Source organism: Bactrocera neohumeralis, chromosome 4, assembly GCF_024586455.1.
Source record: "Bactrocera neohumeralis isolate Rockhampton chromosome 4, APGP_CSIRO_Bneo_wtdbg2-racon-allhic-juicebox.fasta_v2, whole genome shotgun sequence".
NCBI lineage: Eukaryota > Metazoa > Arthropoda > Insecta > Diptera > Tephritidae > Bactrocera > Bactrocera neohumeralis.
In genome coordinates, this window is record NC_065921.1 from 31,016,101 (window position 1) to 31,037,331 (window position 21,231).

Here is a 21,231-nt window from a genome sequence, read left to right on the forward strand (position 1 = left end):
AAAAAATAATGGAGGTAATGTCTCAATGTGAAACAAAAATTCCAAAAAGATAAATGGGAAAACAATTTTAATATCAAAAAATGTTTATTTTTCTATATTTTCAACTTTCAAAAAGAATGTAAAAAACCGGAACATTTACACTCTTTTTAATTCATTATACTGTAAATATGAGGATGTTACTTCGTCAACGGTTGCCAGAATGTTATATTTTATGAACGTTAACAAGATGTGTTACTTCGGGGCACGCTACCTTTTACTAAAAAAGTTGTTATCAAAAAAATTTTTTTTCTCATGAATTTTGTTTTTAAGTTTTGTAATTTTCATTGGAGGATGGAGTCATGTGTACAAGATCACGCAAGTGAGGAAAGTTCTCTGATCGCCATTCACTTGGCAGTGGCCAGAAACGATTATTTTACATATGGCTTAAGCAGCTCACGATTTCCGGTCTTTGACCAAGTATCCTCTGGATAGCTAAAGAACATCCGTTAGAAGGTAAGCTAAAGTGATAAGTCGAATATCCCTCCTAAGAGTTGTGCGCTGAGTTTGGGACCTGGCTTCGCTTGGAACATCCGACTGGTGCGCTGTTTAATAAATTTTTTAATTAAAAATACTAATCAAAATGAGTGACAATTTCATTTTTGTGGGTTATCGAAACAACATTTTAAAATTGAATCGTGGTTAGACTTATAAGGGCAACACCTGTACTGTAATCGAACATATGTCAAAAAATGTAAAACTTTTGCAGTCATGCGCAGTAGATTGCTTGCTAATAGAATAGGCTACATGAAAGCAATCAATACTAGTGGTATACTGCATGTAAACACAATAATGTTTGTATTTGGTTCTTAAGCAATAGACATGTTTTCAAATAGTGCCATAGAGTATACAAATTTATTTATAAACAATAAACAATATACAGATCTTTTGAGATGGACTCAAGTCATCAGTTCAGCGTCCCACTTCGAGCAGGAGGCAAAAAAATTAGAAAGCGGCGGGAACTTGACGCTCTCATTGCACATTCCTTCGGAAAGAAAAGGTCCATTCGACGAACTACTTTAAACATTAATTCACAGGAAAAATTACTATCTGCGTCCACTGATGATGCGGAAGATTATGCTTGGGTACAAATGAACAGAGTAAGTTGTAATCATAAAAACAAGAAGTTTTTAAAAATGTGTTGAGTTTTAGCCAAAAAATACTCATAGCATCTGCACAAACCGTTGTCACAATCGTAAATATATGATTTGCAAACCTTTGCTAGTGCTCATTGCAATTGCAGTAATAATAGGACTACTTTACTGGATGTACTTGGATCTACGGCAAGAGATGTTTGTTTATAGGAAAAAAATTGAAGAAGGTATGAATAAGAATTCCGTCTTGCGAATATTTTTCTGATTACTCGTTCGGAATCTAATAAAATATATCTATATTCATAAACTTTATGTCATAACTTCTTGTGGAGTGTATGAATGTATAATGCGAAATATATATGAATATTGAAATAAATGATAGGGCAATTCAGAATCGTGTGCATCTGAGTTTGCAAAATTATGCAATTGCAATTATTTAACATCAACGATGAACGTCTTTTTTGTGGTTTCTGTGCAACCCTTGCAAAGACCATTTATTCACAGCTGATCGGTGAAGAAACTTTGTTTTAAACAAAATTTTTGCACAAATTGAAAAATATGCCCAAAAAAAAGTTTTAGAGAAAAATTAACTGACGCTTTAATTGATGAAGCTGCTTAAGAAATTATGGACATTGAAGGTAAGAAATATTTTTATGCGGAATTTCAGTTAATAACCATTTTCTTCTAGAAATCGAAAGTGATGATGACACAGTGGATACAGTTCTAGATTAATTGGCTGACAATATATCCGTTGTTATGGAATGTCGACGAGGAGTTTACAGCACAATACCTAAGTCAGATATTTGGCGCAATAATATTTTGACAACACTGGACGTAGACCGATTCCGCCAAATGATAAGAGTAAATAGAGATCAACATAAGATGCTGGTTGATTTAATAAAAAACGATGAGGAATTCAACAAAGCGCACTCATGTTAGCAATTTTCTGTCGAATTGCAATTAGCAATCACACTGTTTGGATCAGAAGAAAGCGCAGCGTATAGAAAAATAGCGACAATTTTTGGAGTGGGAGATTGCGAAACTATATCGATAATAACAAAAAGAATCTTTAGAGTGTTCTTGAGTCACCAATCTAAGTATATATGTATATTGGCCCGATGAGCTTGAACGATCGAAAATAGGCTATATTGATGGAACCGAGATTAAATTAGCAGAATCGCCAATTGAAGACCATACATCATACATCTCCAGAAATCACATATATTCAATAAGAGTATAAATAGTTTGTGACTACGACGAGTAATTCGACATGTTGTGGTTGGTCACCCTGGGAGCTGACATCATGCCCGTATACTATATCGAAATAGCTCACTCTTTAAGCAAAATGAGCAGTATTTTTCTACACAGCAATGAATTGCTGGGGACTTGGCATACCCTTTCTTTGAAAAGTTAATAACCCCTTACAGAAGCAACGCAAGACAGTTGGATAAAAACGCACAAATTGTATTTAATTTACGGCACAGTAAATACTGGGTTAGAGTAGAGCATTGTTTTGGATTTTTGAAAGAAAGATTTTATGCAGCTAATAACATAAATTATGCTGCGATTGGTTTCTTGTCTGCTGTATTCTCCACAAAATTTTAATTAATAATGGTTTCACTTCTTTCGACGACGGTTCAGATCCGTCAACCGCTAGGGAAGTTTCTATTGAATGATGACCATATATCCTACAATGTTGGAGAAATTAAAAAACAAGCCATATACGCATTAATGTTTTCTTAAATGTATTTTAATTCATTTTTCGGTAGTAAAACATCAATATTTATTAAATAAGTAACACAGTAATTGGAATTAAAAATTTTCAAGTAAAAAGATAAATAAAGTACAGAGAAATAAATTACTGTTGAGAGGAATATTAATATTTCATCTCAATTTCGAACTTTTGCAAGCGTTCCTCCTTTTCGATTTGAAGTTTTTTCAATCTTTCATCCTTTTCCAATTCCAAAACTTTTAATTCCAATTCACGGTTCTTGAATTCTATTTCAGCTTTACCTCTTTCAATTTCTGCTTGCAATCTTCTTACACTCAAAGCGTGATCTTTTGCATGCTTCTCTTTTTCGCATTTTCGTTTTAAACATTTTTGGCAGCAGATGCCTTTGGGACAAAATCTTTGGCTTTTTGAACATTTACTTCACTTACATTGCCTGGTTGTAGATTTTCATTATTGGCAATGTCAATTGGAGACGAAATTTCTTCGCCGACATTGGGAAAAGTGATTTCCAGTATTTGGCTGGTCGTGCTTTCGTTCATAATGGACGTGCTGCCACTATCAACCACTTCAAAAGGCAATTCACTTGTAGTTTTTTTCCAAAAATATATTTCAGTTGACTAAAGTACTATAAACATAAGCAAAACTTCGTCGCATTCATTACGCTTAACTTCAACATTCGACGTCCCAGCATCAGACTCAAAAAGACCTGCTCCAGTTCACATTCGCCAATCGCTTACTTTTTTGAATGAAGCCTTCAGGTGCCGCACTTTCCAACGTATGAGATCCCACGTGGCGTCTATTCTTGTTTTCTCAATTAATTTCTTGTAAAATATTTGAGCTGTTGGTGCATATTAAAATTAAAATTATTCTTAAATAAATTGTTGAATAAGTGCTCACAGCAAAAATTTCACTTACCTCTACTTCTGGAGCTTCCTGCAAGAAATCCAATATACTCTGGATTTCTTTTTCGCTCCACTTTTTATACCCTCTTTTTGCTCAAACCGGTTTGCTCCATTTCATTTCTTTGTTTACAATGTTTTTATTTTTGACAACAGCCGATAATTTGCAAACCAGTGTTGCACATAATACATTGGTGTTTTAGTGTTGCTTTTTTGCAAGGGTGTAGCAGGTGCATCGCTATACATTTTGTTAGTGTAAAAGTAAAAGAATGCTCGCTAATTTGCAATTGCAAAGATGCAAGACCATTTGCACCAGATTCTGAATTGATATATTTATTGTTATAATAAAATAAGATAAGTCATTAGTAAAAAGTGCCAAAAATCAAAATATAGGTATTCGACGTTTGAAGTTGAGCACACCATTACCATATTTTAGTAAAGAAGTAAATATATATTTCATGTATGTATATTTAGTCTTTGACCTTTATTATCAATAATATTTATTTTTATATTTTTTTTCATATAAAAAACTAAATATAATGTTTAAACTTTCTATTATTCCCAGAATTTTGTTAAAATCTCAAAAGAAAATATTCAAAACTCGGACTTTACGACGTAATTTCTATCAGTCCCTCGGAAAAAAGATTTTTCCGCGTTGACGGCAAAGAAAAGAAAAAAATATGTGGTTTATCTAAGACCATAAACTACATATGTTAGGTATTAAACGAAGGAAAAAAAAGTGAAGAATGTATTTTTGGCGAACGTTTTTACACAAAAACGCAAATTTTAGTGAAAACTTCTGACGTTTTTGTTAAATAGTAGTAATTGAAGAAAGAAATCCTTCATTCAAGGCCTTGTAAATTATATTTCGAAGACTTCTGGAATATTTCACTAAGATCGGTTGAGTAGTTTGTGAAAAACGTTTGAAAACACACTTTCTAGAAAATCACGTTTTTCAGTGACCATATATGTATGTATGTACATAGCTGACCTTGAGAGCACAACACTCCCAGGCTGTATCGCCAAAACTATTACTCGGATCATTATGAGGACAATGTTCTAGAGATATTACATAATTAAATAAGACAATAATTTTTTGGTACCTGTGAAACCCATGTAAACCCTTTATTTATATAAATACATATTTTACAATATTTTTTTATTAAATGTCTAATTTCGAACTGCGTATATTTCGAATTTGGAATTTAACATAAAGAAATGAAGAAATAATTTTTGATCAAACTCTCAAAGAACTAGTAAGGAAGAGCTAAGTTCGAACATTTTATATTTTCCCAATTTGCCAGGATGAAAGGTGATATAGGGATGGTAAACTTGATTCCGATTCTACACGAGAATAGAGTTTTAACGTAAAATAATCGATTTTTCGGAATCGATTTTCAGTAGTCGAAGTCGATTAAGAATCGATTCGTGACATTCGACTTTACTATTAATTAAGTGACTAATTTCAAGTTATACGTACTACATACGAGCACAAGAGAACTCGCGATTCTTAATTCTTGACGATAAATTTATTAAAATGGCGCCTAGCGCTGTATGGATTTACTTTAAAAAAATAAACAACGGGTCGAATGTCCAGTGTCATCAATGTAGAAAGCAATTAAAATATAATAATAGTACGTCTAGCTTAATCAAACATCTCGAAGAATCACATAAACTTTCCTTAACTGCTTCTAATCCTAATCAAAATCAGTTTTCTTAAACTGACAATTAGCTTATTGTTCTTTTGCTTATTTTAAATTTATTTAAAAACTTATTTTATTAAACTTGTTTAAACAACTTGAATTATTTAAAAATAATTATATGAAATGTAATGTTCTTGGTACATTATTTATAGAAAAAAAAATAATTGTTTTTAACTATTTTTGTGTTTAATTTAATCGATTTGAACTATTCATTCAATTTATGTCTTGTGATTTAATAAATAAATTTTTGTCCTTTTATTTTAAAATCGAAAGAATCGATTCTTGCGCTCGATTAATCGATTCTTAGAATAGAAAAATAGAAAAAAAATAATTGCATACTTAAAAAAAAAGTTGTTCACAATTTCACTAATAAATCATTCATTATGACCAGTGGTTTTAACCCTTTCACTACCGTACTATACGCAGCGATGTTAAAAAAATTTAGGTCGTTTTTTCGGATGGATATAATCTTCTAAAAGAGAAAAATAAAACAATTTTTTTTTCGTATCCTTCAGAAGGAAGATATGTCCTGGGATAATATGTCCCACTGGTATATTTACACGGTATTAATTGGGACTATATATCCCATTGGTATAATTTTTTGAGAATAATAAAATTTAGTTTTTATTTGTAACTCAATTTAAGTTTTATTTATTTATGGAACATGCCAAAACATTCAAAGCATAAGGGCTCTTTGCACATTGAACAAATGTAATACGTGCGTTTTTCTTTTTTTATTGAGGTGCATAAAACACAGCGTCTGCGGCGATCACCTTTTACTGGCATATGATCTCCCATGTTTAACATTTTTTTTGCTCTTTTTGACCTGGGTCCTTTTGTTGTAGATGTCCTTTTGACTTTTGTCCCAACTCTTCCTTGCGCAATGAGCTGTTCTGCGAGTGGAACAATAAAATTTTTCAGTTGAAAGTTTTTGTGGATATTTTCCTGATAAACAATATGGGCATTTACAATAGATGTCATGAGAAGATTGAAAAATACTTTACGCCACCATTTGCTTGATTTTCTGTTCTGTTCATAAGTTTTAACCTTTTGATCAGATATGTCAACTCCTCCTATGTTCTCATTATAGAAAGCCAATGCTTTAGGACAGTTAGTAACAACCCTTGAACCATCTTTTTGCTTTCTGAAGACTGCGGACATTGTAGGACTATGACAGTTACTCATAACAATAACTTCACGTGAGTTATGCCATTTTGGTACCATTTTACCGGTTTCGCTAATGCAAAATTTATACCTTTCTTCAAACGGTCATAATGGTTGGCAAGTTCTTTCTATTTTGAATACATGTTCTCTACGCAAGCAAATGGCAAAGTTTTCATCAGATTATATGTGGTGAAAAAACGGTCAAAAACCAAACAGTATCTGGATTTCGATTAGTTTTGCACAATTTAAAACGACTCTCTCTTAAAGTTCCTGATAATGTTGAGCATTCCTCTTTACCCGCATAAATATTAAAATCATATGTATAACCAGTTTTAGAATCACACTTTTGCCAAATTTTTATGCCACGTTTAGTCGGCTTCATCGGAAGATATTGCTTTAGAGAAGATCGACCTTTAAATTTTGCCATGGACTCATCGATGCTTTGACGCAAACTATCGGTACGAGTTTTGACAAACGTATATTTCAATTGGTAACTTCTTCTATATAATAAAGCTTAGATGCTGCTTCAGGTTTCTCAGGGAAGTTAAAATATAATTTTGACATTAAGGTCTGAAAACGAGTTCGCGACATCGCCTTTTTTATGTACTCATTTCCCATGGATTCATTTTGGGACCAGTAATCAGAAATCTCTGGAAGTTGATTATAACCCATTATAAGCGTAATGCCCAACAAAATTTTAATTTCTGATGCATCAGTTGGTGCAATATTATAACTTTTTTGTTTTTTTAGAATGCTCAATCGTTCATTTGTGCACTGCGCGATAAAAATAAATAATGATTCTGGAAAAATGCATTTGAAGACTTCGAACTCAGTTGCATTCCTTGAAATTTGAGCCAACAGAATGGGCTCAACGTCTTCAGTGATAGAAAAGCGAGGACGAAATAAAACTGATGGTTCTCCCCATACTACTGGAAGATTGGAACTTTCACTGGATAACACTATTGCATTATCAATATCCGTTACTTCATCATCCTCGCTCGGAGACTCGTCTACTTCGTTCTCGGAATCCGGAATATACTCTGAGTCAGAAGCACTAAAAATCACTTACGTCAGAGTCGCTGGAATTGATAATCGCCAAAATGTCGTCTTCCCTCATATTTCTGGCAGATTTTTTTCTATTATTCATTCTGTAAAATTGAAAGATATAAATTCTATGAATATTTCCATTTCGGAAATGTATACCAATGGGATTATGTGTCCCGCTTATTTGAATTATACAATTCCAATGGGATCATATATCCCAACTGGACAAAACCCCAAATAAACGAATTTATTTACAACATTTTGTTGCGAACTCACCTTATTATATTGAAAAACACTTATTTTATTCACTCAAATTAATTTAGTAAACAGAAACACTTTTATACATTTACAAATAGGCAAACACGTGCACATTCACTGAAGGTTGCTGTCGGTTAATTGCAATAAAAGGCAGTACAGTTATTGAACGAAACCAAATCAGCTGATATTGAACGAAAAATACTGTAAACTACCAATGGGACCTTTTCCTATCTAAATTGAGCTTGAATTGTATTTTTGACGATTTTTTAAATTTCTCTTGGGATGCATGATCCCCATGGTAGTGAAAGGGTTAAGTCAGGTGAAAAAGCAGAAATCATAGTATAAGGTATATTGGGGGGTGCAAAAGGATTGGATTAACTTTTGACATCTCTCAAGTTTACATTGAGCGATATATTCGTCATAAAGTTTGTTAGAGTAACGAAAATAATTATATGTGGTATATGAGGTTTTGGATAATTGGGTAGTGGGCGAAAACATCTGATCGGTTATAAAAGTAAAATATATAGAACAATTAAGGAAGGGCTAAGCTCGGGTGAAATCGAACATTTTATACTCTTGCTACTTGCAAGAATCAAAGCCAGGGAAATACTTCAAGGTGTAAATCCAAATACTGATATTATCAGTATCGCTAAAATGTATTTGTTTTAGACACAAAGATACACTGTTATGAATAAAACACACTCTTATATTTTCATTGGGATAACTCACATATTGGCCGATATATGCGGTACAAAGTCACCCGAAAGTTCCAAAAACTTTATGTTAATTATATGGGGGCTAAGGGAACAGATGGATTATCCTTTAATTTCAGTTATATATAGTATATCACACATTGATCGACATTTTCGTTTAAAAGTTAACTCTAGGTAACGGAGTCTAAATATTCGGTACCTAGGGGCTTGAACAGTTGTTATTGGATTTAAAAAATTTTTGGTCATAAGGTAGCACATCCTAAAGACATTATTCGTGCAAAGTTTTACCTCGTTATATTAATTGTTTCTTAAATTGTGTACTGAAAACTGAACGATACAAGTGGAAATTAAAATTGTGCTATATGGAAAGTAGGCGTGGTTTTTGTCCGATTTCGTCCATTGTTATAAAGTTACATAAGAATGTACTCCTTTTGTTAACCGTGAAAACCACAATTCGCAAATTTTTCGAAAATAAGGAAATGAGTATGTTCCACTTTCAAAACGAATAATTTTTATCTTTTTTTTTACTTTTTTTAAGTGTCTATTTTGTATTCTTACAAAATGCTCTTATTATTTTTACAAAATTATTACCACTTCGGTTTTCATATAATAGCGCAACGTTGCTTTAACGGACGTACCGATGGCGAAAACCTGCGAGGTCACGGGTAAAAACGAAAAAGAAGCCCATTCCGATCTGACTAATCCTTTTCTATCGGTTGTGGGTGTAGTGTGGTTGGTATGATGCGTAGCCGTGGTTGTGTGGATGATATGTTGTGTTGCATAGGGTTGTGTGATCTTTTGGTATGTTGTATGTGGGTTTTGTGCGATGAGTGCTGCGAGGAGGATGTGTGCGAAGTAGCAAAATATCGCAAGATCAGATGTCGCATAAACATCACGGCCCCCCTAGACGGATTAATCGCCTAGAAGCCTCTGCAACCGTTGCAGAGTGCTCACTACAGCGTTCAGTCCAGTTGGTTTGCGTTGTTGATTACGATGACTGTAGTTTGGCGAAGGTGGTGGTGAGTGCGCTCCCCTGGTACGCCTGGAATAGTGCACTCTTCGGCGCTGAACGGGATCCTCGTGTTGTCTGTGCCTGTTATTTGTGCCGATTGCTGGCGAATTGACTCGGCGAGGGAATCGGTGAAACAGGGTATGATGAGGGCGTTAACAATATTGGCATTCGTTCTGTGTGATTCGACTGCACTGGGTTCCTTTAGGATCGTTTTTCATCGATGTCTCTTATAAAAATCTTTGAGGCAATCTTCCTTACATCTACGGCTGAATTCGTATTCTCCTTGATTCTTTCACACACATTTATTAAAGTGAGTGATTCTCCTTCTGTCTCAGGTATGGCAAGAAGGGGAGCTCCTCTGAGGAAATGACCTGGTGTGAGGGCTATAAAATCGGAGGGATCTTGCGAGAGTGGGGATATAGGTCTTGAATTTAATACGGCTTCGATACAAGTGAGTAGTGTAATAAACCTCTCATAATTGAATGTATGACTACCTGATGTTTTCTTTAAATGGGACTTAAAGCTTTTTACTGCTGATTTCCAAAGTCCGCCCATGTGTCAATCGATCCCTTGGGGTGCATATTTGTTAACAATTTCAGGGGAGACTCTTTTCATGAAGTTTATAAACTCTTTGTCGGTGGCTCTTTGAGCTCCGATAAAGATTTTTTCATTGTCGCTCATAATCTTTGAGGGAAATCCGCGTCGTCCTACAAAGCGTGCAAATGCTGCGAGGAAACCCGTAGTAATCATCTGAACAAAGCTCAAGGTGTACTGCCTTAGCGTACAATAACAACTACACACCCTTTTCTAAATGAAGAAGACCGTAACATCTAGGCCTTTATTTGGACAGGTCCAGAAAAATCAACCGCAGTAATAGTAAAGGGTAGAGCATAATTGCAGCGTTCAGGTGGTAAAGTGGCCATGGTCTGCGTACGCATTTTATGTTTGTACAAGGTACATTGTTTACACATAAAAATCGTCTTTCTATTTGTGGCCTTAGTCGCGGTATATAACATTTTTGTTGGACCATTTGCTGCATCACGCGATGCTTACCATGTAGTGTAAGCTAGTAAAGATATATTAAAAATAAATGAGTAAAACGGGATTTCTCAGGTATAGTAATGGGATGCCGTTCATTGTAACTGCCCTTATTAATCCCTTAGTGTCCAAGAATAGATTTAGGATGAGAAGAGAATTTTCCTTTTCGAGTAGTCGTCTTTCGAGCAGCTTTATTTTCTCTCGACTGAAATAGCGAGTTTGTGTGTATGTGGTGAGACTAACTTTGGCATGTTGCAAGTCGGAATGCGTTAGTTGTACGCAAGGATCATTTGGTATTCCTTTCATTTTTTGTTTAAGTCTTTGGGTGAATTTGTGCATGTAAGCCACTACTCTTAATGCTCCAGGAAATGAAGAAAATCGGTGGAGAATATCATCCTCTTCTGGAGTGATATGAAAATTTTAAATTTTCCGACTTTCCGGCGGTATTGTATTCCGAACGGGAGGCTTTGGAAAGAAGAATCGACACACACCACCTCTTCGTCGATTTTAAAGCTGCTTTCGACAGCACGAAAAGGAGCTGCCTTTATGCCGCGATGTCTGAATTTAGTATCCCCGCAAAACTAATACGGCTGTGTAAACCGACGTTGAGCAACACGAAAAGCTCCGTCAGGATCGGGAAGGACCTCTCCGAGCCGTTCGATACCAAACGAGGTTTCAGACAAGGCGACTCCCTATCGTGCGACTTTTTCAACCTGCTTTTGGAGAAAATAGTTCGAGCTGCAGAACTAAATAGAGAAGGTACCATCTTCTATAAGAGTGTACAGCTGTTGGAGTATGCCGATGATATTGATATCATCGGCCTCAACACCTGCGCCGTTAGTTCTGCTTTCTCCAAGCTGGACAAGGAAGCACAGAAAATGGGTCTGCCAGTGAACGAGAGCAGGACGAAATATCTCCTGTCATCAAACAAACAGTCGTCGCACTCGCGACTTGGCTCTCACGTCACTGTTGACAGTCATAACTTTGAAGCTGTAGATAATTACGTCTATTTAGGAACCAGTATTAACGCCACCAACAATGTCAGCCGGGAAATCCAACGCAGGATTGCTCTTGCCAACAGGTGCTACTTCGGACTAAGTAGGCAATTGAAAAGTAAAGTCCTCTCTCGACGAACAAAAGCCAAACTCTATAAGTCGCTCATAATTCCCGTCCTGATATATATGGTGCAGAGGCTTGGGCGATGACAGCAACCGATGAGTCGACGTTACGAGTTTTTGAGAGAAAAGCTTTGCGAAAGATTTATGGCCCTTTGCGCATTGGCCATGGCGAATATCGCATTCGATGAAACGATGAGCTGTACGAGATATACGACGACATTGACATAGTTCAGCGAATTAAAAGACAGCGGCTACGCTAGCTAGGTCATGTTGTCCGGATAGACGAAAACACTCCAGCTCTGAAAGTATTCGACGCAGTACCCGCCGGGGGAGGCAGAGGAAGAGGAAGAAATCCACTCCGTTGGAAGGACCAGGTGGAGAAGGACCTGGCTTCGCTTGGAATATCCAATTGGCGCCACGTAGCGAAAAGAAGAAACGACTAGCGCGCTGTTGTTAACTCGGCTATAATCGCGTAAGCGGTGTCTACGCCAATTAAGAAGAAGAAGAAGAAGGCTTTGGAAAATTTGTTTCACACGTTTTTGCCACTTCATGCAGTGTCCTGATCGCCAAATAGGGTGCGCAATTGCTGCCAAAGATGACGGTTTTAAGTCTGTTACTGATTGGACTATTACTGTGATCTTGGTTATCTTTATATTCTAGAATTTGCCTGCACTTTTTCTCTACATCCCCATTAAAAACATATTTAAACATGCGCCAATTTAGTACTAGCAGCATGAGATCTGGTTGTAAGGTTGGGCCAGTGTATAGTACGTCGTTGAGTAATTTGTCTGAGCTCGTACACTTTGAGGCATTCAAAAGCACTCGCACTTTTGTTGTGATTTTATCAGGTCTTATTACCACATGATGTGGAAGATAAAAAGATAAATATCTACCTTTAGATACTTTTTCATATGGTACAGCTTCTTCCATATGATTGAGGTCTAGATATTCATACTTCACATTACCATATGCTGATTTGAGCTCACTTTTCTTTATCAGACTTTTTTCCAAGCTTAAAAATTGTTGGACTGCTGATATTCTGGAATGAACTAGAGCTATTGAATCTGGGAAGCTGGGTTTGGAAGGGAGTCGCACAACATAACGACCATTTTCGTTTCTTGTTGTTGTAGACTTGTAATAGGCTTCGCATGCCTAGTCTTCTTCTGACAGTAAGATAATCTGAGATAATTCTTTTACTTCCCAGAATTTTTTGAGTTAATTATTTAAATATTCGTTTGAAATATTTTCAACTTCAGTTGTGAAAGAATTAATTTTTTCTGTCACTTGGCCACTTAATATCCAACCAAAAATTCTGTTTTGGGCTAACAATTTATTGGATATTTTCTCTATACCTTCAAGAATTATTTGAGTTATTAAGTCACCTAATAACATATCGATTTGTGATGGGGTATGACAGTTGGGATCTGCTAAGTTGAACTCGGTTTAGTTTTGGAATGCACATCATATGATATCGCCATACATGTATACCATCGCATGGAAATGCGATTGCAGCTTATGTCACACACATGTCTAGACCCGAATTTGTGGAATTTCCTTAAATAATTTTTTAATCACCGGTGTGTTCACAACTATTATATTTCATAAATTGAATCTGAATCCGGAATAGGTCATTTTTTACGCTTAATATTTTGTGGCTTAATTTAAATCTCCAAGTCTTCACCGTGACTTTTGTGATGTAAGCAAAAAAATAGTACTGTGTTTTATAGCCCTTATAGGTTATGTTGCCATTATGCATTTTTGTTTCTTTAATGAATAATGAGCTGATTCGCATAACTACATTATAAGGATGATATATAGTATATTGACGAATATATATTAAAAAAAATTTATCCCATTTTTTTGCATTTCACATATGCAACGGGACTGATTTTGACTGAGACCGATTCGTGATACAAATGTTGATATGGCGCTCTTTTCCCTGTTATTGAATCAGCTGTCCAATCAAATGTGGTTGGGGCAATGATCAAATTCTTTAGCGGGTTGTGTGTGGTGCCATCGCGTGTGGTGTGTATTATTAGAGTGTGCCAATTTTTCCCACGTAGGGCGGTGTGCACAATAAGGGGAAGCTTAACTAATTTAAACATCCTGGGCCTCCTAGACGATATTTTGCCTAGTATTACACATTTTGGAGGATGGAGTCATGTGTAGAAGTTCACGCAAGTAAGGAAAGTTCTCTGATCGCCATTCATTTGGCAGTGACCAGAAACGATTATTTTACATATGGCTCAGGCAGCTCACGACTTTCCGGTCTTTGACCAAGTATCCGCCTTCCGTTTGAAGGCGAGCTAAAGTGAGAAGGCGAAACATCCCCTCTACAGGATTGTGTGCTAGGTTTGGGACCCGCCACGTAAAAAACCCCATCCAATGAAAAATAAAAACTAGCCTCGGATGAGAGACCCCCCTATTGATGACGTCTATGGCAAACGAATTAAGGACTACGATATCAGGGCATGCACCTGGAATGTCCGGTCCCTTAATTTGGAAGGAGCCGCTGCACAGCTGGTTGATGTCCTCGTGAAATAAAAGCTTGACATCACCACCGTTTAAGAAATCCGATGGATGGGACAAAGACTGAGACGAGTAGGTCTTTGTGGCATTTGCTACAGTGGCCACATAAAGGAGCTCAAATTTGGTGTGGGATTCGTGGTGGAAGAGAGACTCCGTCGCTGAGTACTGTCATTCATCCCAAGAAGAGAAGAAAAGGACGATGTGACCAAAGATGCCTTCTATGAGCGCTTGGAGCGCATCTATGAGAGCTGCCCCGCCACGATATCAAAATCGTGCTTGGCGACTTTAACGCCCGGGGTGGGCAAAGAAGGTATCTTTGGTACTACGGTCGGTAAATTTAGCCTCCACGACGAAACATCCCCAAATGGGTATACAAGTTCTTGTATTCTTGAATGTCCCAGCTTGTGATACTGAAGTTTTTCACGGAGGTTATCAATGGCCGTCCTTCCGGGACATGTTCACTGCCGTATACATAACCATCCTAAACACGAGCACAAAAGCTGTACCACCTCAGGTACAAAACAAAAGGGGAAGCAGGCAGTATCGTCAAGCGTTTCGCTTTAAATGACGAAAACTTTAATCTGGCTTGCGAAGCACTGGTCGAAAGACAACCAAATAACAATTTTAAGGAATTTACCAAAAATTCAACAAGAAACCAGGCAAGAATTTCAAAAACTATACTCGACAGTGATTAATTGTTTAACTGCGTTAGAAACACAAAATATTTCCACAGAATCGTGGGACCCTATCCTCGTAAATATTTGTGCTGCTTTGCTACGATGGGAGCAATCACTAGTGGCAAGAGAGAAATCGCCAAAATGGCATTAAATGATAGGAACAATCTTGTCCGACAACATAAACTTTGCATCAACTGTCTGTCCAATTCCACTCATTGCTTAATATTACAAATTTTCAAAATATGAAGCAAAATCAATTTCATAAAACCACCGGCTTAGTCACTACAACCAAAAATGGAAATCCCGAAATATCAAATCCCGAAAAAAGGGAAGAACAACCATGTTGCTCTAAAGCAGCAAAGATTTAAGCGCTTCATTCAGAGGATAAAAGCAAAATTATTTTATCAACGCTCTCAAAAATCACTTATATCATCAAAGGCTCAAATTGCTAATAAACCATTCAAATTTCCAAATTTGGGGAATTATCCAAAATTTAAACAAAATTTGCCCAATCACCATAATCTCCTCAAACGCTGATATAAGAATAGATGCATAGGCCATCGTTCTACCGCAACTCACAAATTTGCTTCGAAGCTGTGAACCAGAGAACTGCAACGAGTAATAAATTTTTGTGTATACTTAAGTACTGATCCGTTACTCTGTCTGATTCTTTCAGTTCAGTTCATGTACACGAAGCGAACTGTTTGTCTTCAAATCAGCGATAGAGAACAACTTTGTATCACTAGCGATCGGCTTATATCTGATTTGTTTATGAACATTCGTATCAGCAGAAAATACCCAAAGTGATGCAAACTCATGCTTCAATGATTGAAATGATCGACAGCGTTCGGTTTGTATATCATCCCCTAAACACTGATTTTCTCTAGTGCACTTCTGTTCTATTTCAACCACATATGTATGTATGTTTGTATACACATGTATGTATGAATGTATATATGTTATATGTAAAATGGAAATTCCATCGATTACATACATACATACAACAAATGTATGTATATATGTATGTACATCCATATGTACGTATTCGATGCAATTTCCATTGTTTACGCTTCGAAAATTTGTAACACGCGCACATTTTCAAAGCTGATACATTTTTTGCCACACATGATTCAAATCAGTGACACATGATTCAAATCAGTATCATATGATACGATTGCAACCGAAGCCAGCCATACGTTTACACGATCGTGATTGCCGACGAACAGATTGTTCGTGTTGCATCAGGTCAGTTGACGCTGGCAGATACACGAATTGATTAACAATGTTGTCTATGCTGAACTGAATTGATTTGACTGTGTTTTTGGCATGACTGTTTGTTCTGATTTTATCATACTCGTTGCAGCTCTCTGCTGTGAACTAAATAAAAAGCAATAAGAAAAATGGTCATACTCGTAAACTAAAACGCTGTTATGCTCACGCACTCGCTAAAAAAAAATAATAATTAAAAAAAGTCGACGATTCAGGAGGAAACCAGGGAATCAGTGCATTTTTTACGAAAATCAGGGAATCAGTGCCGAAGTTCAAAATCAAGGAATTCCCTGACAAATCAGAGCATATGGTAACTCTATATAACATATACACGACATGATACGAGAAGGCTGTCGCAATTGAAAAATGGACGTGACACTTCCTAACTTGTAGAAAAATTACATATTTACGGATATACAGGACCCATTTCAAACAAATTTCGCTTGGAACATTACCGTGACGCTCCTATATTATACTTACCGTATAACACAACTTTATATTCCATCTGATTGACAGTGATACACTGGCGGATCAAACTATAACTTGTGCCAAAAATGGGTACAATCTGGTCAATACCTATCTTAGTCTCAATATAAATTTTTTTGCACTTCTGGTTCAGTTTATAGTATACCGCATTTATTGTTCAATTTGTAAGAAATCTTAGTATATACTTTTGCCTTAAATGCATTAAATTAAGGCGATACTTTTTCTAATATAAGGGTTTGCCAACACCTGAAGGTATTTCCCAGTTTTTGATTATTGCAAGTTGCAAGACCATGAATCCTTACTTATTCTTTAGGTACATCACATTAATTTTTTGAATGCGTTGTTATTAAGTTAATGTAATTAATTTGTATTTGGTTTTGCAGTTGTCGTCATGAATAAGGACTTACCAGATATTCTTCAGAAATGGCATGAAGTATCCACTTTACTGAGAAAAAATCAAACTACAACCAATATCCGGTTGAATGAATTAGAACGTACAACAGAAAAATTACGAATGAATTTGACCAAATATAAAAGTAATCTAGAAAGTCAACAAAATTTTGCCAAAGAAGAGAAAATAGTAGCCGCGTTTGGAGCGAAAATCGAAGCAGCAATAACTGACATGGAAAGTTTTAAGGATTATTATTCTGGAGTAATTAATAAGCAAATAGAAATGAAAACGACCTTAAATGACCTAAGGGTAAGTACAACCGGAACAAGGACTTTGGTTATTAATTAAGAATTGTATTTAAGTGAATTCTGATTCCAATAACTTAACGTTTTATTACTCATTATCCATCTTACCTATATCTCAATTGCTTTTTCCACGACAGCAGTCTAACATTTTGGCAACTAAGAACTTCGCGGTCTAGTTGATTGATAAAATATTTTAAATCGAGACGAGCTTTGTTGTCCCTTTTGCTACTTATATCAGTGCCTTATGGGTATGCGGCATTGACACTTTTCCCTTCCAGAAGCAACATCAGAAGTTGTTCAATTTATGATTTTTAGCCTTTGCCATTATCGCGAAAAGACACTTGTAGGCAAAGGCGTGCTCGAGGAGAAGTAATGGTGTTTGCTTTTTTGAAGGAAGCGTGTTTGCCTGTTCAAAGTGCGCTTGCGTTCATGTATAAAAATGTTGTGGTTGTGTATTCTACTATAAATTTGAGTGTCGTTTATTTGACAGCCATATTGATTTGTGATGATATTTGGGACGATTGTTGTTTTTGTAGAACAATGTTTGTAGTTTTTACGGACGACATATTTACATGTTTACGCATATACATAAGTACAAGTATGTATATTTGTGAATGCATTCTTTGCCGATTTATGTATATATGTATATGTATGTATAACAGTGCGCGAGTTACCAATATGTGTCTTATATTGGTGTAGATTCCGCAATAAATAATGCAAAAATGGAACTTTCCCTTTATCTAATCCTCTTTTTTTATACTTTTGCAACCTGTTGGTACAGAATATAATAGTTTTGTTCACCTAACGGTTGTATATATCACCTAAAACTAAGCGAGATAGTTATTGGGTTATATACTTACATATATCGGGTGATTTTTTAAGAGCTTGATAACTTTTTTTAAAAAAAAAACGCATAAAATTTGCAAAATCTCATCGGTTCTTTATTTGAAACGTTAGATTGGTTCATGACATTTACTTTTTGAAGATAATTTCATTTAAATGTTGACCGCGGCTGCGTCTTAGGTGGTCCATTCGGAAAGTCCAATTTTGGGCAACTTTTTGGAGCATTTCTTCCGGAATAGCCCGAATTTCTTCGGAAATGTTGTCTTCCAAAGCTGGAATAGTTGCTGGCTTATTTCTGTAGACTTTAGATTTGACGTAGCCCCACAAAAAATAGTCTAAAGGCGTTAAATCGCATGATCTTGGTGGCCAACTTACGGGTCCATTTCTTGAGATGAATTGTTCTCCGAAGTTTTCCCTCAAAATGGCCATAGAATCGCGAGCTGTGTGGCATGTAGCGCCATCTTGTTGAAACCACATGTCAACCAAGTTCAGTTCTTCCATTTTTGGCAACAAAAAGTTTGTTAGCATCGAACGATAGCGATCGCCATTCACCGTAACCTTGCGTCCAACAGCATCTTTGAAAAATACGGTCCAATGATTCCACCAGCGTACAAACCACACCAAACAGTGCATTTTTCGGGATGCATGGGCAGTTCTTGAACGGCTTCTGGTTGCTCTTCACCCCAAATGCGGCAATTTTGCTTATTTACGTAGCCATTCAACCAGAAATGAGCCTCATCGCTGAACAAAATTTGTCGATAAAAAAGCGGATTTTCTGCCAACTTTTCTAGGGCCCATTCACTGAAAATTCGACGTTGTGGCTAAGGCTAAGTCTATTCATGATGAAATGTCAAAGCATACTGAGTATCTTTCTCTTTGACACCATGTCTGAAATCCCACGTGATCTGTCAAATACTAATGCATGAAAATCCTAACCTCAAAAAAATCACCCGATATATGATCAGGATGACGAGAAAAGTTTAAATTCGTGTGACTGTCTGTCTGTTCATCCGTCCGTCCTATCTGTAACTGGAGTAAAAATTGAGATATCTTGATGAAACTTGATGTATATGGATTCCTGAGTACAGTAGGGCCCCGCCCTCTAATAAGTTTAATGTACATATCTCCAAAAGCAATAAAGCTGTAATAACCAAATTTGTCCAGCACAAATATTATAAGAACTCCTACCGACAGTGTGAAAATGGATGAAATCATAAGATAACCCCGCTCACTCACCAAAAAGCTACTAAAAGCGAATAAAACAATAACTAAATACGCAAGGGACCTTAAAATTTACTTCCAAAATGCTATAGAGGGCTTTATGGAACCAATGTGAAAATTGGGCGATGGGTGTGGCACCGTCCACTTTGTGGAGAAACCCCATATCTCAAGACCCGATAGACCGATTTCGACAAAATGGCATTCTTTTCATATTCCTATATCACAGTGCGAAATGTTCCATGAATAATTCAAAGCAACTTTGAAAGAATCGGCCTGATCAGATAACTATATCATATATCTTCCATACAACCTAATATGCACTTAAGTTATTTTCCGGTTGCCTGTCTTTAATTATAAAATAAAGAAAATCGGACCACAATGTATAAAATATACCTCCATCAAATTTCACCAACATGATTTCAGCCGCCGATGGAAATACTCCAGAAAAGGCGCCAAAGCTTTTTCGTATTCCCGACAAAACTATCCTTTCTTCTGCATTTTAACTTTTTCTGCACTGATCTATGAAGCGTGTCAATTCCCTTTGACTACGGAAAGATCTCGTCCTCATTTTGCAGATAATATATAAATCGTTTTACAATTGACTTCAGCGCACTATTTGTGTCTAGATATGTTGGAGAACGCATGAAAATACCATACGCAATATCAAAACGACCCGTCTAAGTGTTGCTCAACTTATAACGCAAATAATACAAAAACAAAAACTAATCATTAAAAAACTATAATACTCTGTAGCAACTGGTTGCAAGAGTATAAAAACTAAAAGAAAAGAAATTTAAAAAATGCACCAAAGAAACACAATAGCAAGTCGAATTCATTTGTCGAACAACACGCCAATATTGTGTTCATGCAACAAAAAAAGTTCACATTCAATTTTTTTAAAAGTATGGATGCGTATACGCAACAGAGGATAGGTATAAAGAGACTACGGCTAATATTGATACGATTTATCGATTTTTGGCATCATGACAAATTATTACAAGAAAAATATGTTCGCTGAGTTTTATTAGAATATATATTATTGTATAGAAACGGTCCAAAAGTCTTTTCCCTTATTCTCTCAAAAACAATGCTTAATTAACACACGAAATGCTTTCTGATCCTTTTTTTGTAAACTAACATAAGTTGCTTTACAAAAATTCTACATTTTTTTAATACCCAAAAGAAATCATATAGATGGTAGTAGTAGAGTAATAGTATTATCTATGAGAGCAGGAGTGCCGGCCCAGTAGAAAATCGTTCGGCTGTCTGTTGTGATTGCAACTTCTCGACGTCGAACCTTCCTTGTGTTTGTTGGCGTGCGCTTTTTGCTGCACAGAGGCGGGTGCGCATCTTGGCTGCAACAAGATAGTGGTCCGGGTCGATGTTAGGACCTCGGAGCGCACGCACATCTAAAACACTGGAGACGTGTCTTCCGTCTATCACAACATGATCGATCTGGTTGGTAGTTTTTCGATCCGGAGACAGCCAGGTAGCTTGATGAATCTTTTTATGCTGGAATCTAGTACTACAGATAACCATATTTCGGGCCCCGGCGAAGTCGATCAGCCTCAACCCATTTGGGGATGTTTCGTCGTGGAGGCTGAATGTACCGACCGTAGTGCCAAAGATACCTTTTTTGCTCACCCTGGCGTTAAAGTCGCCAAGCACGATTTTGACATCCTGGCGGGGGCAGCTCTCA

At 36.4% G+C, this 21,231-nt stretch overlaps 1 protein-coding gene across 2 annotated transcripts in view; it reads left to right on the forward strand.

Annotated features, from left to right (window-relative positions):
* Positions 1-770: 770 nt before the first annotated feature.
* The window catches only part of LOC126756580 (uncharacterized), a 34,638-nt gene continuing 14,177 nt past the window's right edge, over positions 771-21,231 (forward strand). For both annotated transcript variants that reach the window (XM_050469769.1, XM_050469770.1), the window contains exons 1-3: positions 771-1,136; positions 1,189-1,357; positions 17,156-17,472. In XM_050469769.1, the coding sequence (XP_050325726.1) occupies positions 930-1,136; positions 1,189-1,357; positions 17,156-17,472 (693 nt within the window). In that variant the 5' untranslated portion in view covers positions 771-929. The remainder of the gene's footprint in view (positions 1,137-1,188; positions 1,358-17,155; positions 17,473-21,231) is intronic.